Source organism: Manduca sexta, chromosome 15 (genome assembly GCF_014839805.1).
Source record: "Manduca sexta isolate Smith_Timp_Sample1 chromosome 15, JHU_Msex_v1.0, whole genome shotgun sequence".
Lineage (NCBI taxonomy): Eukaryota > Metazoa > Arthropoda > Insecta > Lepidoptera > Sphingidae > Manduca > Manduca sexta.
Genome location: NC_051129.1, coordinates 7,177,306 through 7,196,813, shown reverse-complemented (window position 1 = coordinate 7,196,813; position 19,508 = coordinate 7,177,306). Strand labels below are relative to the sequence as shown.

Here is a 19,508-nt window from a genome sequence, read left to right as displayed (position 1 = left end):
CTACGAAGCGGCAGCATACTGTTGCGCTTATGAGGGAGATTGTCGGAGGGCTATGAAACCACTCCCGATCCTAATTTCCTTTGCAGTTACGAGTTTATCCATGGTTCTTAAACATTTTAGGTGGGATTGCTAAAACTCATTCCCTAAGATTGATAGCTTAGAAAGCGATAACGAGTCTATTACGGGCGTGTCTTTAGACGGGTGGCGAGTTGTAAAGAAACATTAGAACAAGTTTCTTTATCAGTCACTGGATTTGATGGTAAGTTCAGTGTAGTTTGAGTATATTAACCTGCATAGAAAACTTGCTTCCCGTCATAGTTGTCGGAATTATTCTGACCTATATCAGGATTTATAGACGCCCGAATACGTCCAGGTTTTATATTGACATTTACGACGGGTGCTTTACAGCCAGGTATGAAATATATTCAAAAAACTATTAAATAATAATATCAGCCCTGTATTATATACTTGCCCACTGCTGAGTACGGGCCTCCTCTACTACTGAGAGGGATTAGGCCTTAGTCCGCCACGCTGGTCTAGTGCGGATTGGTAGACTTCACACACCTTCGAAATTCCTATAGAGAACTTCTCAGATGTGCAGGTTTCCTCACGATGTTTTCCTTCACCGTTAAAGCGAACGATAAATTCACAAAGAATACACACATGATTTTTTAGAGTCAGAGGTGTGTGCCCTTGGGATTTGAACCTGCGGACATTCGTCTTGGCAGTCCGTTCCACACCCAACTAGGCTATCGCCGCTTCAAAAAACTATTACTACACAAAATAGAAATCGGATAGAATTTTGCACCAATCAAGTCTAAACTCGATATACAAAGTCGGTATTCATTCTCGATACCGCTGGAGGACGACCAACTGAAAGTACAGCATAGGTCAAAGTCTGGACTAAGACACTGTAGGTAGTAGGGAGTGGCGCGAATAGATTTTTTTGGAAGTTTTATGTCTGCAACAATAAAAAGTGACTAGCAAAAAGTTGGTAATGTCAAAAGGAATGACCAATAAAAACTATAGTTCCGGATTGTGCCGACACTTTTCTGAGAAGGAAAAAAATGGAAACGTGTTCCACACCAAACTAGTACCTATTAATGATAAGTTATTTTAAGCGAACAATTACTTATAATCATAATTCATAACTTGCTATTACGTATTTAAAAATGCATGTTTAAAGAGCAAATATAGTCATACATAATATACGTAACCATATTACAATTAATTACATATCGGAAATAAGGATCTCTTATAAATTCCTCACATCAATAAATGCACTTCACGAATCTAAAGAAAAATTTCACAAAGAATTTCTCAATGTGATCCATTTCTCCACGCGTGCCACCGCGAATAGCAAATGAACGTCCGCGATACGTCAAATGTTCGGTTTGTCGAACGATATCTGAATTACAATAAACATGGTATAAAAGGCTACACTTTTTTTCGATAGTCACACACTAAATCTTCTTTTCGTTAAGAAAGGTTCACTACCAAACTAAGCAAGATGTTCTCTTTCAAATCTGTAAGTAAAAAATTGTTTAATATTTTCCTGTTTATAAAGACCATCGATTTGCTAATTAAAATGTCTCTTTAACAGATCGTTCTCGTCGCTGCGGCGTTCGCCATTGGAGCTGAATCCAGTGCAGTACCAGCTGTAGCTGCTGCCCCCCCTGGTGGCGCCTGCGCAAATCGGCTATGCTCATGCGGTACCTCAGAACATTCCGCCTTACGCTGCCCAAGTAAGCGTGGTCAACAGGGCTCTCAGCCCGTTGGTGGCTGCTCCAGCCGTCGCTGCACCTTTGGCCGCCCCTCTGGCAGCACCGTTAGCTGCTCCGTTAGCCGCGCCTGTAGCTGCGCCCTTCGCAGCTCCCTTCGCCGCATCTCCTTACATCGCTGGACCTGCTGCATACGCCGCTGCACCCTACGCTGCTGCACCTTACGCCGCTGCACCCTACGCTGCTCCTTACGGTCTCCCCGGCCCCGCTGCATACGCCGCTCCATTCCCTTACGCCTCTGCTCCATTAGTACGCTCTACTTTCGGTTACGCCCCAGCGTACGTTCGATAGGTTGAAGAGAATACTCCAAGACCTTTCTTTGAAAAGACTTATAACAAAGACTTAGTTAGAAAATTTTATATGAATTAAATAAAATTGTTGAAATATTGTTTGTGTTTTTGTGATAATCCTTCTTTGTTCTTATGATAATTTAATGAGAAAGAGATGATGGCTATTATTGCTTTATATTTTCATCAAGATCTTATTCATATTATTAATGAGTTGGTATTATGTATATTCTGTTTTCACTGATGAAAATTAAATCTTCATTCAGAATAACGCATTCCTATATTAATTAGGTACTTACGCATGCTAAAAACTTAAAACGCTTTTCTAAGGTAACACATGCAATGTCTACAGTTTATAATAGGTACACACATATTCATAATTATAACATAGATCCTGTTTGTTTGATTGTCGCTTAGAAAAAAACTAAAACATTTGCCTTATACAAAGTAAAAAAAACAAAGCGTGTAACACCTACTTTTATAGGCAGGCAGGTGTGGATAAGAACAGGAATATATTTGTATCGGATTTATTAGATTTATTATAAAGGTAATTATAGTTTTCAAACGCGCCGACATAACGCTCATACCTATTGACGTAAAATGCGACTTAGGCATTTTTATACATGAACTTCTTTAATGTAATACTTACTTTTTTATTATAATTGATTATTATTGAGTAATTACAAGGATTTAAAACAAAAACAAATGATATATGGGTGTTATTGACTTAGGTCTGTTGTCTTTTTTCTTTAGATAATTTATATCGATCAAATTTAAAACGTTTAATGCGAAACGCCCACAATACACAGTAGCGGAAGTCCTAGTGTGGTTTGGTTGTTTTTATTGTAACGTGACGTCAAAAATTTTCTTGTATACATCGAATAGAATTTTATTTCTAATAGCGAATAGATTCGTACTTTAGGTCAAGATCAATACAAATATAATTTCTATAGACAAATACATTTTAAATACCACATTATATACGATGAATTTGTTTTTTGATAGCATACTGGGGATGGTAACTGGTTGAGCCGCTTTGTGTCTTCTCAACGTGAGCTATAGTCGAAGGTAAGCTCTGCGTAGAATTACTCATTCGATCTTTTTTAGCTTAGTTAGGAGATGCCGCATTTTTTGTCGTAATATTGGCTGTTATATTGTTTGAATCGGGCATATACATGTCATTATTACTAAAAATTCTTTACGTCACTAATTTTTCCATATTCCTATTATACACATAATTCTTAATTCCCTCTTAAATTTTCATCCCTCCCTCACCGATCCTCGCACTTTATCCTGCCTCTTCGACCGTGGATGGCAACCGGAGCATCGCCTGGCATCCCGGACCTCCTTTGCGGTGTGCACCTCATGACTTTGGCTGCAAGATCGGTGAGTAATTTTGCTCAGTATTACCTAGTAGCCCTTGCTCTCCTCGCTTGATGGGACATCGTAGGTAGTGCCTGCTCGGCCTTGCTGTGCCTGGGCCTTCACACACCTTTTTAATTTTTTCTTGTTGGTTGGACTATATGCTATATTGGCCACGCCCAACCAGTACTTTTGATATGTTCGATACTTAAGTCTGGCAATTAATAATCTTGTAATTTTCAATTTCGAAAATCTCATTCTATTTTCTTGGTATTGGAATAATTGACCAATAATAGCGCGATAAGCTCATATAAGGTTGCATATTTGCCTTCTTTATAGAGAATAAAATGTGTGACTGACATGTTTAATCTATATCTTATTAGGTTGTGTAACTTAATCTTCTTCTTAAAATATTTCTTTTCGGTGATTTTTAAATATTATTAAATAATGTTTTATTAATCTTTACGATACTTATTACGATTACGCTATAATACCATTCGATAAAAAAATAGTTACCAAACATCTAAACATTTGCATTGCATTTTAGTATTTAGTCATCGTTTTCACTTTTTGTACTTTTGTTCTAAAATATAGCTGAGTAGATTTTCATTGTAATATCATTTTTTTTTATAATTATTTTAATACAGCTTCTATTATTAGATAAGGCATAATAGTATGTATTATAATGCGTCATTACATTATGTATATTGCGTTTTATATGCATTCATTTCAGTAATAATATTTTCATTTTAATGAATAAGGAGAAAAATAAAAAACATTTTTTTTTATAAAATATTTATCAATTTCGTATAAAACAGCCTTAACATATTATATACAACAAGTCAACACTAACAATAACAATTCTATGCTATATTTGTTTCTAAATTATTTGACTAGATCATTTCCACGCAACTTGTTTGACAATAGGCGCTAGGGGCGCGTATGGTGCAATACCGTAAGGTAGAGCTCTTGTTACTGCAAATGGAGCTGGAGGGAATACTGGGGCTGGTAACGCCGGGGCGACTGCAGGCAGCGCCGGGGCCACGGGCCTTATGATCGGTGCGAACGGAGCCGCAGGTAAAGCAGGAACTGCACGAGCAAACAACGGGGCCGGGAAAGCAGGCACAGCAGGAGCTAATCTAGGCAACACTGGCAGAGCAGGAGCTAACCTAGGCAGTACAGGCACAGCAGGAGCTAACTTCGGGAGGGCAGATGCAAAAAATGGTGCTGGAGCGAAGGCAGGCGCGACAGGTGGAGCGAAGGCTGGTGTTACCGCTGGTGCAAAAGCAGGCGCTACTGGTGGTGCGAAGGCAGGTGCCACAGCTGGAGCAAAGGCAGGCGCGAATGGTACCGGAGCTGGTACTGGAGCCGGCAGGACAGGTGCTGGTGCCGGGAATATAGGGGCCGGAGCAGGCAGGATCGGTGCTGGGGCTACTGGTGCTGGTATGAACCTCGCTGGTAATGGAGCTGGTAGGACTGGCGCCGGTGCAACTGCTGGTGCTACGGCATGTATTGACCTCACAACTCCAGGGAAGTTATAGAAAGGAGCATATCGGACAATAGGAAACGATTTGACTGCAGCCGGCACTATGTGACCAAATCCGCTGGCGTTGCAACCAGCTATGATGGCGGTGGTGAAAATGACCTGTTAAAGAAAAATATGATTTAATTAAACAATTCGGATTTGTTTATTAATATATGCACGATCTGGATGATACTTACTAATCTTAGTGCTGACATGTTGTTTGTGTTCCGACTTGATTAGTCGAGTATCAAAGTCGATGTGTATGGATGAGTGTGTCACTTACAGGTTATATAGTTCATACTGTTGCAAGCATTACGTCTTTGTTCGTCGATGATAGTTTCACTTTCCTTAGGCAGGACATGCGCATGCTCAATTAGGTGTCAACACAGACACCATCGGTTGCCGAATATGTCATACAACTGACCATTCATAGTAGCATTATATAATTTAGTACCCCTACTTAACATGTGAGCTGCTTTAATTTTTATTATTGCACTCAAGTCATATCATAAATTGTTTCGTAACGTTAATATTGAATACTACGAATGCATTTTACTTTACTTACCATAGAATGTTGATGGTTGTACAGACTATGTAAAAAGTACGAGCTTCGTATTAAGAAGAATCTTATCATTTTCAATCGAAAAACTTTATAAAAGTTTTGTTCATGAGTCTTTTTTTTCTTTACATGTCTAGCGATTCCCTGGAATCAATTTATGAAATTCTATCGATTTAGCGAGACACGAATGTATTTTAATACAAATTAATGACAAGATGACAATATGGGTATCTATGATAAATGACAATTATAAAATGTAAATAAACAGCATCGAAATAGCATATAACTTTTCATCACAAAGTCCGGCATGCTAGAACTTTGCCAATGATCATGAAACATAATAATTTATAAATAGAATAGATTTTAAAGTGTGCAAATTATTACACTTTTTCAGTACTACGGGTCGCTTTCCGGTAGAAATACACTAAAGGACTCTTCTTGCCGAGACTAACGCTCACATTCGAGACGAAGCATCACAACCATAAATAATGACATTCTATAAAATTAGAGCATGAGAGACTGATTAATGTAATTTTGTGCATGGTAATTTTAATTTAATATTCACTGTAAAATATACTGGAAATCAAATTAGGATAATGACGGTTTGAAGTAGTTTTATTATGTACCGACGACGTTGTACAAAATCGTTACTGTTGTGACGTTATAGATGACGTTATAGATTCTGTGCTCCTATATGGATCTGATTATGACAAACACTTGCACACGCACTCACGTCTTTTATTCCCGATTGGGTAGGCAGAGGCGCAACTGATACTCCCACTTTCTGCTTTGTGTATTTCGTCCCATGATGTGATTGGGTTCGAGCCTAACAACATACCGGGTACAAATTTCAGACTCCGGGCTGATACTGAGTAGAAAAATCCAATATCAATTTGCCTGACCCGGGGATGGAACCCGAGACCTCAGCACTGCAGTTGTACCGTAATACAACTACGCCACCGAGGCATTGATTATGATTATTAATAAATATTCTACATAGGCTTCAAATAAGGCAATCATATTTATAGATAATAAGTGTTCAAATTACTTCAATCAATTAATTAATTTGATTTGAATATTGATAACATTAATTGACATCAACGATCATTGCTTACTAAATCCAATTAGTAAAGGTGAATAATACAATAAATTTTATGAAGGTTTGTATAATATTTGATCTACATTAAAACACTGTATTTGTACTATATAAATAAGTAATAGTCGAATATTAAATCTATTATTTATAGATTGGAAAGGTCTAAAACTCGTAGTTAACGACATTCCGCGAAACACAGACCACTGCATTTGGCTGCTGTGGACATTAATTGAATTGCCGATTTTACGCAATAACGATCCACGTCGTTTGTAGATACGTTTGCCTGAACTTTCTTTGGAAGGTTCTATCATTCTCAAAGAAATGATTGAGCTTGCCATACAAGGTACAATAACATATTAAGCGAATGATACATTTACGGATGTATAAGTTTATATCCAAGAAATATACGGTACACACTACACGGAACGATTAAATCTACGGTAGGATAAGAGTATGCAAAGATTTAGAAATAGGGTCTAATTAGATCTAACAGGGTCTCACTTTAGTATATTTTTTTATTTTGAATAATTACGATCGCTTAATATTAAAAACACTATACAATACCTAATTGGTAGTTGTAACTTAATTTTTTTTATCCATGAACTCTTTAAAGAAACGCAACATTCCTATAACGCAACGAGAGAATAGTTATTCGTGCTACAAGAGAAAGGAATATTCATATGAAATTTTTCATTGTATTTTTGCGTGTTTTTTATATTAGGATTACCTAATTGAAGCCACCTGGTGTATTACCACCAGTGCCCTTTAGAACGCTTCTGCCATTGACGTACACATTACGAATATTGCATTTTTTAACTCCGTCACGTTCTGTTATGACTGATATGTGTTAAAAATAATACAAACAAGAATGTCTTGCGCGCATTGGAAGCACTTCGGAGCATCGTGCCGTGCGGGCTTTGCATACGTAAGTGCGCGTGACGTGGGACAATCAGGATTCGATTCTAACATGGTTATTCTGATCACACGGCTAAATATCGAGGGCGTCCTTCATCCATGAACTAATTCTGCGTTACATAATGGTGTCAGCAGTGTAGTGTCCGCATTTTATTGCCTTTGAAATATTTACTAACTACGATCAGATAGAATACATTACTATTTGTTATTTTTATTTTCGCCTTGTCAGGTACTCATGTGTGCAATCAATGCTGCATTTCTAGATTTGCCTATACAGATGTGATAGCATGTTTTTAGTTTTATATAATATATTTTACCATAGGACTATAAGATCACCTTATACTTCGTCCAGCCACTTATTTTACTATTCACAGCTCGAGTACTAATCAATTAGTGAAGTATATTTCCTGTACCTTATAGGCGTAACCATATAAGGCGTCAGTAGTAATTTATATAGTTTCGCCGCCTAATATACTCCCCATATCTTATATATTTCGTTCAATGTATGCACTTCCGTCGTATCCTACCTATCCTTTATATGCCGCTTATACTTCTTTATATAGTTCTTACGCCTTCCGGTGCCATTATCTTCTATTCTTTCTTCTTTATTTTGACGCCGCATGTATATTTTCAGATAATAATAAACGTCGCCTTAAAAATCACACTAAAATAAAAATAATTTCTATTTGAGTAAGCGTTTATAACAAATAATTAAAATATTAGCAATATATTCTGCATTGTGTTATTATATTATTTACTACCCTTGTGAATAGCTTTTCCGGGTTAATGTCTAGTTTTACATTTTCCAAGATAAAGTGATATCTATATTCTATGTAGGGCCTCTTGCAATACATCGGTGAAAACATCATTGATTTCCATGCAGTCGTTTTTGCGAGATGCGTTTACAAACGTAAAGACATACAAAAATTCTCAGAGCTGTTATTTTGGCTTCTGTTAGTCTAATAAAGACCCGCTATATTAGTTTTTCTTGAATATCCATAATGTATAAACATCGGCCTATTGCATTATTATTACATGTAAAGATAATTATTAATAAATGTACATTACATATAATATTTTTTGGAGTCGGCAGTCGCCTGTAGTGTTAAAATCCACTTTTAAAAGCTGATGTTAGTAGCGAGTAAGTGGTCGTTATGGCTAAGCTTAACCATAAATGGACTTATTTACATATTATTTATTATAGCTTGGATTTTTTGTATTTTAATTGGGCAATAAAAACTGAAATACCTTTGTTACAAAAATGTTGATGAAGGAAATAGACATGTTCAATGGTAATAATTATTCTTTATGAGTATAGAAATTATTATGTTTTAAATAGTTAGGAACACGTAGAAAGCTTAGTAAGAAGTACTGAATTGCTTGGCGTTGATGCATCTACCACGACTAGATTAAATGGAATAGTAGTGGACTAGATTCAGGCTTGTACTATTGTCATGAGTGATTACGATTTATATAATATCGAAGTTGGTAGTTTGTGTACCTGACTTCAATGAAATGCTTTATGGTTTATGGTTTCGAATTAAAAAAGTAACTTCTGACAGGTTCAACCCCGAGAGTTTATCTTTGAAAAAATCATGATGACTTATTGTTCGATCAAAGGTCAAGCTCATATTCTTATCTATGATTTTACGATGTTAAAAAGGAAATAAAAATTATACTATAACAATTTTTTATACATGTATTATTTATTGAGAATTCAATATAAATACTTTCATAATGGTTACTTAAGATGACATCTATCGGTAATTCATTAGATCAGCTATACCTAACATGTGGCCCACTGAGCTCTTGTAAGTGACATTAAAAAATCACTACAATCAAAGAACTGATTATTAGTCATATAAGTACCTATTTTTTATCACTAAGCTCTTGAAACCCTGCACCACCTACCTTTGGAAATAATTAGGTACTTTATTTTCACGTGTGAGTGTCTGTGTGACAAAACAACCATCAATAAGAGCTATAGAAGTATAAATGTTAACACTACACAGTTGTAGTGTTCTTCGCAACAAATTGACTGCGTCTGCGAGTACCTTAATGCAAGCACGTGCTCTACTGAGTAGTCCGGCTCTTTTGTTCTATTATGTGGTAAGTAATCATAAATCTTTGCACCATATATTTCCTGAAAATTGTCGACTATGAACCCTTAAACAAAACGCACACACACAAAAAGTAATGCTTTCATTACTTCTTATACCGTGGTGTCCGTAATTCTGTTTTATCTCTTACTACTTGTTTTCGTCACATATTTATCTCATTTACTATACGTAATATTTACATTTATTACACGTAACATTTTTTATACGTAATATTCAATCTGCCCCAAAACTAAGTATTAGCAAATGGATTACAGTGTTATCTTGTTTAAAATTTAGGTACTTCGATTTTGTTTTCTTTATAGTTACTTTGTGTGATAAAGAATGAGTTTAAGTATTTATGTAATTTACATATTTTCTGTTATTATTTATCCCATTATCTAATAAAATTACATGTCTATTTCAACAACAGAAAACAGACAGTGGCGACGTATAAGCCCGAAATAGACCAGCCTAATTCCAATTGTTTCCATTATACCTAATACGGCTTCTCTATGTAAGTGTGATTGTATTGTCGCAAGTCTAATTACTTTTGCCAAGGCTTACGAGGAAACATCCTTGAAACTTGAATATAGTATCGACTGTAAACAAATTCTTTGAAACGTTATTCGATGTCTATATTTATCTATTTACTGATATATTATCAGTAAGTGCTACAGAAATTTTATATTGGATGTACTTATTGTATTCGTTATTCATAAGGTAATAAATAAAAAAGGTGTTTAAAGTATACAAAACAGTTTATTTAATTACATTTATAACAATGGGCCTAGGTTTGAGTCGTCATTTTTACTTGAGAGCTACGAAGGGAGCGGAATGGGCGAGGTAGGGAGCAGCCGCGACGTAGGGGGCGGCGTAGCGGGCATAGGCGGGCACCACGGGTGCGGCAGCAGCCACATATGGAGCAGCGGCAGCGGCTATGTAGGGAGCAGCAGCGGGCGCTACGATCCTGGCAGCATGGGCCACGTACGGTGCAGGGGCAGCGACTAACGGGGCAGGAGCGGCAACTAAGGGAGCGGCGGCGGCGTACAATCCATTGTAGTTCCTTGCGATGTATTGGGAGCTGGAGGCGGTGACGACAGGCGCTGGTGCAGCTACCAAGGGAGCAGCAGCCACGACTGGGGCTGGTGCGACGAGGGCAGCGGGGGCCAGGCTGGGCTTGGCAGCAGCCATAGCGATGGTGGCGAAGAAGAACACCTAGGAAAAACATTCGTTAATAAACGCCAAATAAGTTTATTTTGAAAATTTGAATTTAGAATACTTACGATTTTGTACATGTTTGGTTTGTTTGGTTGTTGTTTCTGATAGAACAGAAGATGCGAATGATGTCCACAGTTTGATGACAATACCTTTTATACGCGAGCCGGGTAAGATTCACCTTGTATTGAGTTTCGTCAGTGGTATTGCGCTGTCTCGTTAGACGCCGGGCACGCAACGAGGGCGCGCGCCGTTACGACAACAAGTGGACACGATTATTCGACCACCTTACCAAATTTGGACATATTCAGATCCTTCAATTAGATTTATTATCATGTTAACAGATTTAGTGATCTAGTTAGACGTTGACATTGTATGAAATGGAGACGGTATGTTAAAAAGCATTGTTAAAAACAGAAAACATGAATTTAAGTTGATATGAGATCGTTACTGTTGTACGAGGAAGAGTACTTGACGTATTACGTTCTAGTAACTAGAATTAAGTGAGAGCTGTTTATTATGTATGTGCATTGCAAATCAGATTATTTGTAATAGGTAACCGTGGATACATATGTATGTATTTGTAATTTCCTGGTTTAAGAATAACAGAAACATTGGATATTACATTTTTAAAACATGTGTGCCCCAATCTGCTAATGAGCGGATGTGAAATGGCACCCATTTGGGCCTAAATATAATAATAATAACAGTATATTTGGAACCTCTCAATTGGTTGTTGGGTCGGAGGCCAGATGCAGAAGGCAGTATTGCTGGACACGGCGCGCATTGTGAAGAGATTTCTCACTTTGAATCCTTTACCGCCGGTGGGCTGGGTCTTTATATTTTTATATGCATGTTTTTTAAATAATATATATGTAAATATGTAAAAAAAATCTCTAAAATAAAGAGAACTGATACAGTTGATTTCGTAAAAACATAAATGCAAAGTTACAGATTAAGTACCATACAGAATGGACACAAAACGATACGCACTATAAGGTCTCCTGACCCCCAAACTAGCCTGTGTCTTGGGAGTTGGTGTTCCTCTGAGGACAAGCTTAGAATCATATAAATGTAGCATCACAAGCTGATTAATTAAAAATAAAATAATATAACTCATTAGGCCAATAATTTTTTGATAGTTTTAAAAAGTGAGTTTAGTGTTGTGGGACTCAACATCCCCCATAGAACCTAATAAATACGGGCCAGTATATAAGCACTATTAGGCAAAAGGTGTTTAAGTTATTGATCAAGCGCAAATGAATAATTAGAAATTTTAAGTAAATATTCCAAAATTGAATTTATTGTGGCACACACATAGTCATGCTTTTTATCGCCTTAGAACAGAGCCAAGATGTGCACCCGCTCTTCATTATGATTATTCCATCACATAATGTGACAGGGTATTTATTGTCATATCGGGCCCAAATTTCAGATACCAGGCGTACAAAATTCCAATTTCACTTTATCGTATTCGGTGATCAAAACGTGGTACCAATAATACTGTGGCTGTTGTTTGGGTACATGGCTTTAGTTATCCTAATATGGTATTGCAGTTTTTTGCTATGACTGACAATAATTCCATACGATAGTTTGAGATATAAGATTACATAAAATAAAACTCTGAAACATACGTTCCATTTTATAATCAGTAATAACATTTAGGGCCTATTTCACAACTTCTGGGTAAATGCTATTCATTACATAAATATATAGGTACGAGTATATTCCAACAAAATACAAAATTGACTTTCGAATTTATGCTTCCAAATAAACGGTAATAAAATAAATAAGTTATCTACATTAGCTGTGGTATACGAAAACTGTCAAATAAAAATTACTTGAAACTTATGAAAAAGGCCATTAATCATAAAAAAAAAAAACAAATATAATATGTCCTGGTTTCCTTACTGTGTATGTAGGATACTCTTGACCTTGTGTTAATTTCAAATACGTATCTCATTATCCTCTAGCCGTGTAGGCATTTAACCTCGTAGTTCTGGGATTCCCAGGTAAAGAAATCTTATATTAAAGGATACGTTGTTGGTAATTAGTTGATGTTTTTTACGGAGTTTTGGATTAGAACGTTAATTGTATTTTGAAAATTTAACTAGCCCTACCTTAAAACCTGATAGTTAGGTTAAAGTATACTCTATATAAGCGTCGATAAACTAGATGGGAGTGGAACTGAATGCCGAGACGAATGTCTGCAGGTTCAAAACCCAAGGGCAGGCAACTTTTCTAAAGTTAATAGTTTTCACTCACGACTTTGTCCGCGTGAAGGAGTTTTCCGGGATAGAATTCCCGCTATATATTTTCCCGGGATATAAATTACAAAGTAGCCTATGTCCTTACCAGGGTCTCAAACTATCTCCATACAAAACAAATAGCGTTCTGACAGGTGTCGAAAATTGGTTTTGAAGAAATCATAGTTTGTTATTTCGAACACGGCGAAGTAGGAGGGGTAAATTATACCTGGAATATGACATAACTTATTTCACGTATGATTTTAAATACATTTTTCTTTTATTATTTCAACTAGAAACATTTTCTTATTCTATGTGCTTGAGTTATTTTTTCCCGTAATCCGGTTTAGGTAATTTCTATTTTTTTTTATTTGATACAAAAAGAATGATCATGCTAATATAGCAGTTTTAATGATGATTTTTTGTTTGAGTAATTGCTTTCGGTCATTGTAAATGCCGAAAAAACTTTTAACAACTAGGTACCGAGTGGAATTTTATATTTTTTGATCAAGGTAAACCGATTAATCGGCTTTCGTTGTACTTTATGCGTTAAATCAAAGCAATGCACCGACACGTTGCTTATACATCTTACATCCGCCTTTTATAATTCTACACTATTAACATTAACGCCATAATGTATTATTTAGATTTTTTTATAACCGCCACAGTTTATAATGATGTTTATGTATTCAAAGCGCATGAGTTCTGAAAGTAATCAATTGATTGTTTCTGCCTATCAAACAGAGTTTCAACGAATGTTTAATGTTTCTTTAGAAATAATGTTTATGGAAAGCATTTCAAGGAATGAATCGTGTTTTTAGAATAACATTTTATTATGCGACGTTTTAACAATAAATATACATATTGTGAGGAAAGTTTTCCCTTTGAATCTGACCAATCCAACCAACTGTGGCTTGATATATATAAAAATGAACAAAATTATATTATACTCTTTAAAACAAAGAAAATAATACTAGATCTTTATTGTATACTCTCCTAGTGATGGGCTCGGGCCTTCTCTACAATTGAGGGGGTTTAGGCTATACTCCACCTCACTGGCCTACTGTGGGTTAGCAGACTTATACTCTCGAAATTCTTAGATATGTGGGCTTCCTGCCATAGTTTTCTTTCACCGTTGAGGCGAACGATAATTGACAATCAATAGCTAATAGGTAATGTAAATTGCTCTTTAATTACTTTTTAAAAGTGAATAATTTGTTATTTATATTCTTAATTATTTATTTTATATTAGGTACGTACGATTGGCATTCGTATAATAATACGCATGGCTTTATAGAGCCGTGACGTCAAGAAACTCAAAGGAGAATTTCTAAGTTTTCTATATCCCGCGACATTTGTGGCATTACCTTGGAAGTGCAAAAAACATAAATACAAGGAAACCTCCCTTTAAGATTTCTTAACACGATTTTGTTCGGATTGGCTTCCCCTAGAAAGGATTGACGTCAGGCATGCAACTGCTTGTGAAATTTCTTTTTTAAATACTCGAATAATCATTTCCTCCACATAGTTGTGAAATAAGGTGAAATGAGATAAAGTATAGTTTTACAATTATTTACAATGTTCAATTATAAATTTACTACCAACGAACATGTGTGTTATAAATATTGGCTGGTACCTAAATAGTATAGTCACACTGTGGACAGTTTTTATACTGAAAGTCTGACTGAACTATCACTGCACCACAGAAAACCTACGTTAACGTTGCTGCTGCATTTCGTAGATAAATACAACAGCAACAAATCCCCACTTCTATGATCACTTTTGGTGAACAATATATACAATACAATTCTTATTGTAAGATACAATACAATAATCTGAGTTTATATAATAACGCTGCCACAGAGCGACAGGCATTAGGTTTTGTAAATGAATTACACATAAATAAAATTCTCATCTTTATATTTACACTCCTATTAATTTTCTATATGTATATTTACATTGTGCTGCACATTAACAAGTGACAATTGACTATCTATAATACATAAATTATACTCTCGGAGGTTTGGTATTTGGTTTGTTAAAAGGACTAAACGTAGTGGGCTCAGTGATTCTGTTGACGGGTGTACGGACGTTTCTTGCTGATATTTGACCCTTATACGGCAGATGGGCAGGAACCCTGACAGCACGTATTTTTGTACTCACAGGCCTTATTATAATTTTAGCGCTGGATTCTGGCACAAATCCGTACACATGTTTGATGATCTTGATATGACGATGGGGTTCATGGGTAACTAGAGGTGGTGGTGCAATATACGCTAAGGGAGCTTTCACAACCTCCACTAACGTTTTTAACTTCTGAGGCTTAATGGCGTGAAAATGAACGTGAGGATGCGGCTGCGACTGCAGCCAAGGTTGGGCTTGTGGTCGCTTTTGAGGCCAGGGTTGCTGTTGTGGGCGCGGTTGCGCCGACGGCAACGGTTGCTGCTGCGGCCATTGCTGTGGTCGTTGGGCTGGTAACGGTAATGGCAATTGCTGGGGTCTTGGAGCTGATGGGGCTGAATCTGGTAACGGTAACGGTTGTTGCTGCGACCAGTGCTGAGGTCGAGGCGGCCCATAGAGCTTGAAATTTATATCTTGGTTTGAGGGCAGAGCTTGTACGAAACTGTTGTCACTGTTCGATGGCACAGGCGTTGTATCTGGTTCCCTCTCAGTTGTGGTCGCTTCTGTCTGTCGAGTAGTTGTCGGAGTAGTAGATTCTATTGGCCTCTCCGCTGGTACGTTATTGGGCTGTGGCGGAACAAATGCGAAGCCTGGAGGCAGTCCAAATGGGTAGGGAGGCAATAAGATTGTCGCTACGGGTGCTGCAGCATGCGCAGTGGCTACAGCTATAGCAACGTTGGGATCCGACGGAGATTCCGTCACTGGTTGCGGAGAAACCCCAGGTACAGGCACATTGTTGGCAACAGGCACGAACACAGGCTGCGGCCGTGGTGCTACTGGAATTACCGGAGCAACTGGCAAAGCCGGGGCAACTTGTACAGGCGGTGCGAGCGGTACAGATGGCGCCAGTGGTATTGGTGGAGCTGCCACTAAACGGTTGTAAGTCCTTTCGAAGTACTGCGAACTCGCTGCGGTTACAACCGGGGCTACGCCTGGTGGAGCCACGGCGACTGGGGACAAGCCGGCAGGCGCCAATCCGACTGCCGCCAGCTCCGCTGGTGCTACGCCGACATGGCCGATTCCAGAACTTTGAGCAATGCCACACAACGTGGACACTATTAGTACCTGTAAATAAAATATACGTAATTATAGTCAATCTCCTAATATCACATAAGTAGGGACTTAATGATAACAAAAAATATAAAATTATATATTACCGGCAGGAGCATGTTGGAGGTCCCTTTGCTTGACCGGTTTTAAATTTATAATGCGGTCGCTAGAAAATGGAGCCTTGTCTTTTATATAGGTGTAACAAATTTTGCATCGTGGTGAGGCAACGATGCGGGTGTCGCGGAATACCTAATGGTACCATAAGTAAGGACGCGGACCTTGATGGCTACAAAAATCGTATTGAAAACGCCCAGCGAATAATAATACCGATGGGCCTTTTCGAAAGTATTCACTTGCACTTCGTGTTGTGATTGATTTCGTTCCATCGTTAATTGTAAGTAAATAAATACCAATAAAGGTACGAAAAAAATATCCATAGATTATCCTTATACTCTCTGATTCATCAATAAAAGTACGTGTGCTTCGCTGTTCGGCTTTGAGGAAACTGCACGTACAAAGATGTTAATCTGAATTTTAAACAATCGATCGTGGATAAGAGTCAGTGATTACGTTTACATACGTAAGGAGATTATAATTCTAGTATCGTTTCGGTCACTAACGATTTATCATAATCATCGGCTTTTAGCAGACCGTTGCCCAACATAAGTATTCGCCTATAATCGCCATTTTTCCCTGTCTTCGCCTTGTCGCATCCAATTTCTGCCCGAGACCATACGCAAATCATCACTCCACCTAGCTCTAAGGTCTCCTACACTTCGCTTCCCAATATGGGGTCTCCACTCAAGAACTCGTTTAGTCCATTACTGTCAGTTCTTCGACAAACGATTTATAATTATATAGGATTTATCTTCTGAATTTTATAACTGTTTATTCACATATAAATAGGGAACTGTGGTATATAAGAATTAAGAATGTTATATAATTTATAGATGTATAATTATCCCTATATGTATAAATGTCGCTTTGTGAGATACTATAAATACGATTATAATTGCCGGAGAAACCTAGATGAAATATGTACATATTTAACTGTTAACGCCTTAACTCTAGAGTGGTTTACAAATAATACTGACTTTAATTGAAGGAAACTGGCCAAAATAACCAAAGCTCATGTAATTTTTCGTGCAAGAATGTCAATTGAAATGTTTACTGTGAACTCACTGGTAATAAAAAACACAATACTCGATTATATTTCATTGTTTAAATATTACTTAAACATTATCAACATGCGATGCCATAATAGAATGTGAATAATTTCAATATTGTTTAATTTATTCACAACGTTTTGTTTGATAAAGCCAATGATATTTTAATAAAACGGTGTATGGCAACTATATTGCACTCGTCTTTCAAAAATGGCGCATTATTGCACACATAGATAACTTATTATTATTTTAACAAACAGAAAACATGAAACATGAAAGTAAAGAGCACGTAGTATCGTATGGGACATTTTATGGGATATTCGTTAGGCGACAAATCTCAATACATGCTACCGCAATACTATGGCTGAATATGCTAATTAGCTCAATTGTTTGATTGTTTATAACTCATCTACACCTTTTTATTAAAAAATCATCGAATACAGCTGTTTCACAATCATTAAAATTAAAAAATCACAAGATTACCACACAACTGCGTTTTCAGTTATTTATTGTTGTGTTGTCATTTTCATCGAAATTGCTACAATGCAAAAATAAGTAAATAAGAATTTACCTATAATTTTATTGTATATAATAACGTATTGTTGTACCTACCTATACAATACTTAATTCGCGATACGTAAGCATTTTTAAACCACCTTCCATTTTATTTCGTTCATATCTCCGAGTGATGTAATTGCAAATTATTTTTACTAGGCGTTTTATTATTTATGTAGTAGTAATCTAGAAGTACCAGTGTACGTACCTACACAACCATTGATATAGTTTATAAAACGCATACAATTCCAACCGGCACAATATTTCTGTGGGATAAATAAGAAAAATCTTGTAACTTTAAAATGGTAACGCCGTAATCTGCCTTACAATATCATTGGTGTGTATTTGCTTGTGGTAAGATATATTTTATAACTGCCCAGATAGCGACCACCGTACACAAAGTGTTAAAATCCGTAATAATAATCCGTAGTCTGTGTAACTGTGTCGTGTTCCGGGATCAGCCTGTGTATATACGGTTCTAACAAGCCGACATAATCGTGTCGACTGCCGAGGGACAATCATGTCTTGTCAATCGATATTCTATTGGACCTCACTTCACTTACCATCAGAGCGCAGTGAGAAATAAAATCTTGCTTTTACCACATAGGTGTATTTCCATTACCTAAAGGTCATTCAAGATTCTTTTGGAATTATGGATGTGTATGGGCGGTGCATATAATTTAACATCAGATGGCTTATTTGCTCGTTCTCACGTTATTGTTTCATGCAATAAAAAAATGATTTAATTGACATGCGTCCCTACAAGAGTGTTATGTACAGAAAAAATAACTTTTTTTTCTGTGTGCTGTTAAGAATTTTGATAATACTTTAGATTCCTTGTATGGTATTTTGTAGTGGACAAAACATTGTTTTCGTTTTTTTTACAGATTTATGTGCTTATTTACTAATTAAAATATTTTTTAAAATTTTAGTGTAAATAAACATTTATTCTCTCGCTGCCCTTTTCTTATTCCAGTGTGGGGGCGAAACAAGAAAATTTAATAAGCATGACATCATATTGCTCTAATATCCGTGTATTATTAGTGTACCAAACAGACGACGATGACAATCGATAAATAACAAAAAAGGACCTACGTATTAAGTGCTTCATATTAATATCTACGCTAATATGCATATGACAAAGCTTTTTATAAATTAAAACCATATTTCCGATAATTCAATATGCGAATCTATAAAAACAAGGCGTGGATTAAATCTGTAGCCTGTACCTATTAATCACTATCTACCTACTATTGTGATACATAATGTCAGATAGCCGGATATTAAATGTTTCGGCACAAAAACCTGTCAACCGTTCACTTGTTTATCGTACACATGCTTATTTTAATTGCAACATGACTTAATAACAATAATATAAATTATATCAGCCCTGTATTAAATACTGTCCCATTGCTGGGCACGGGCCTACTCTACTAAGAGGGATTAGGCCTTAGTCCACGACGCTGGCCTA

General features: G+C 36.7%; 4 protein-coding genes across 4 annotated transcripts; 1 reads left to right on the top strand and 3 right to left on the bottom strand.

Moving 5' to 3' along the window:
* Nucleotides 1-1,495: 1,495 nt before the first annotated feature.
* Nucleotides 1,496-2,169, top strand: LOC119189443 (eukaryotic translation initiation factor 3 subunit F-like). Its single transcript, XM_037439038.1, is given in 3 exon segments — nucleotides 1,496-1,528; nucleotides 1,604-1,672; nucleotides 1,674-2,169. Coding segments are annotated over 3 exon segments (486 nt in total). The 5' UTR covers nucleotides 1,496-1,510; the 3' UTR covers nucleotides 2,073-2,169.
* Nucleotides 2,170-4,208: 2,039 nt separating this feature from the next.
* LOC115450657 (vegetative cell wall protein gp1) lies at nucleotides 4,209-5,242 on the bottom strand. The gene is made up of 2 exons (XM_030178720.1): nucleotides 5,153-5,242; nucleotides 4,209-5,075 (listed from the first exon to the last, which is right to left on the bottom strand). The coding sequence occupies exons 1-2, from the start codon at nucleotides 5,168-5,170 to the stop codon at nucleotides 4,329-4,331; spliced, it is 765 nt and encodes a 254-aa protein (XP_030034580.1). The 5' UTR covers nucleotides 5,171-5,242; the 3' UTR covers nucleotides 4,209-4,328.
* A 5,121-nt stretch (nucleotides 5,243-10,363) lies between these two features.
* Nucleotides 10,364-11,009, bottom strand: LOC115450671 (cuticle protein 16.5). The gene is made up of 2 exons (XM_030178744.1): nucleotides 10,908-11,009; nucleotides 10,364-10,839 (listed from the first exon to the last, which is right to left on the bottom strand). Exons 1-2 carry the CDS (start codon nucleotides 10,917-10,919, stop codon nucleotides 10,432-10,434), a joined length of 420 nt encoding a protein of 139 aa, XP_030034604.1. The 5' UTR covers nucleotides 10,920-11,009; the 3' UTR covers nucleotides 10,364-10,431.
* Nucleotides 11,010-14,988: 3,979 nt separating this feature from the next.
* LOC115450648 (vegetative cell wall protein gp1) lies at nucleotides 14,989-16,504 on the bottom strand. Its single transcript, XM_030178707.2, has 2 exons — nucleotides 16,424-16,504; nucleotides 14,989-16,331 (listed from the first exon to the last, which is right to left on the bottom strand). The coding sequence occupies exons 1-2, from the start codon at nucleotides 16,433-16,435 to the stop codon at nucleotides 15,093-15,095; spliced, it is 1,251 nt and encodes a 416-aa protein (XP_030034567.2). The 5' UTR covers nucleotides 16,436-16,504; the 3' UTR covers nucleotides 14,989-15,092.
* Between the last annotated feature and the right edge of the window lie 3,004 nt (nucleotides 16,505-19,508).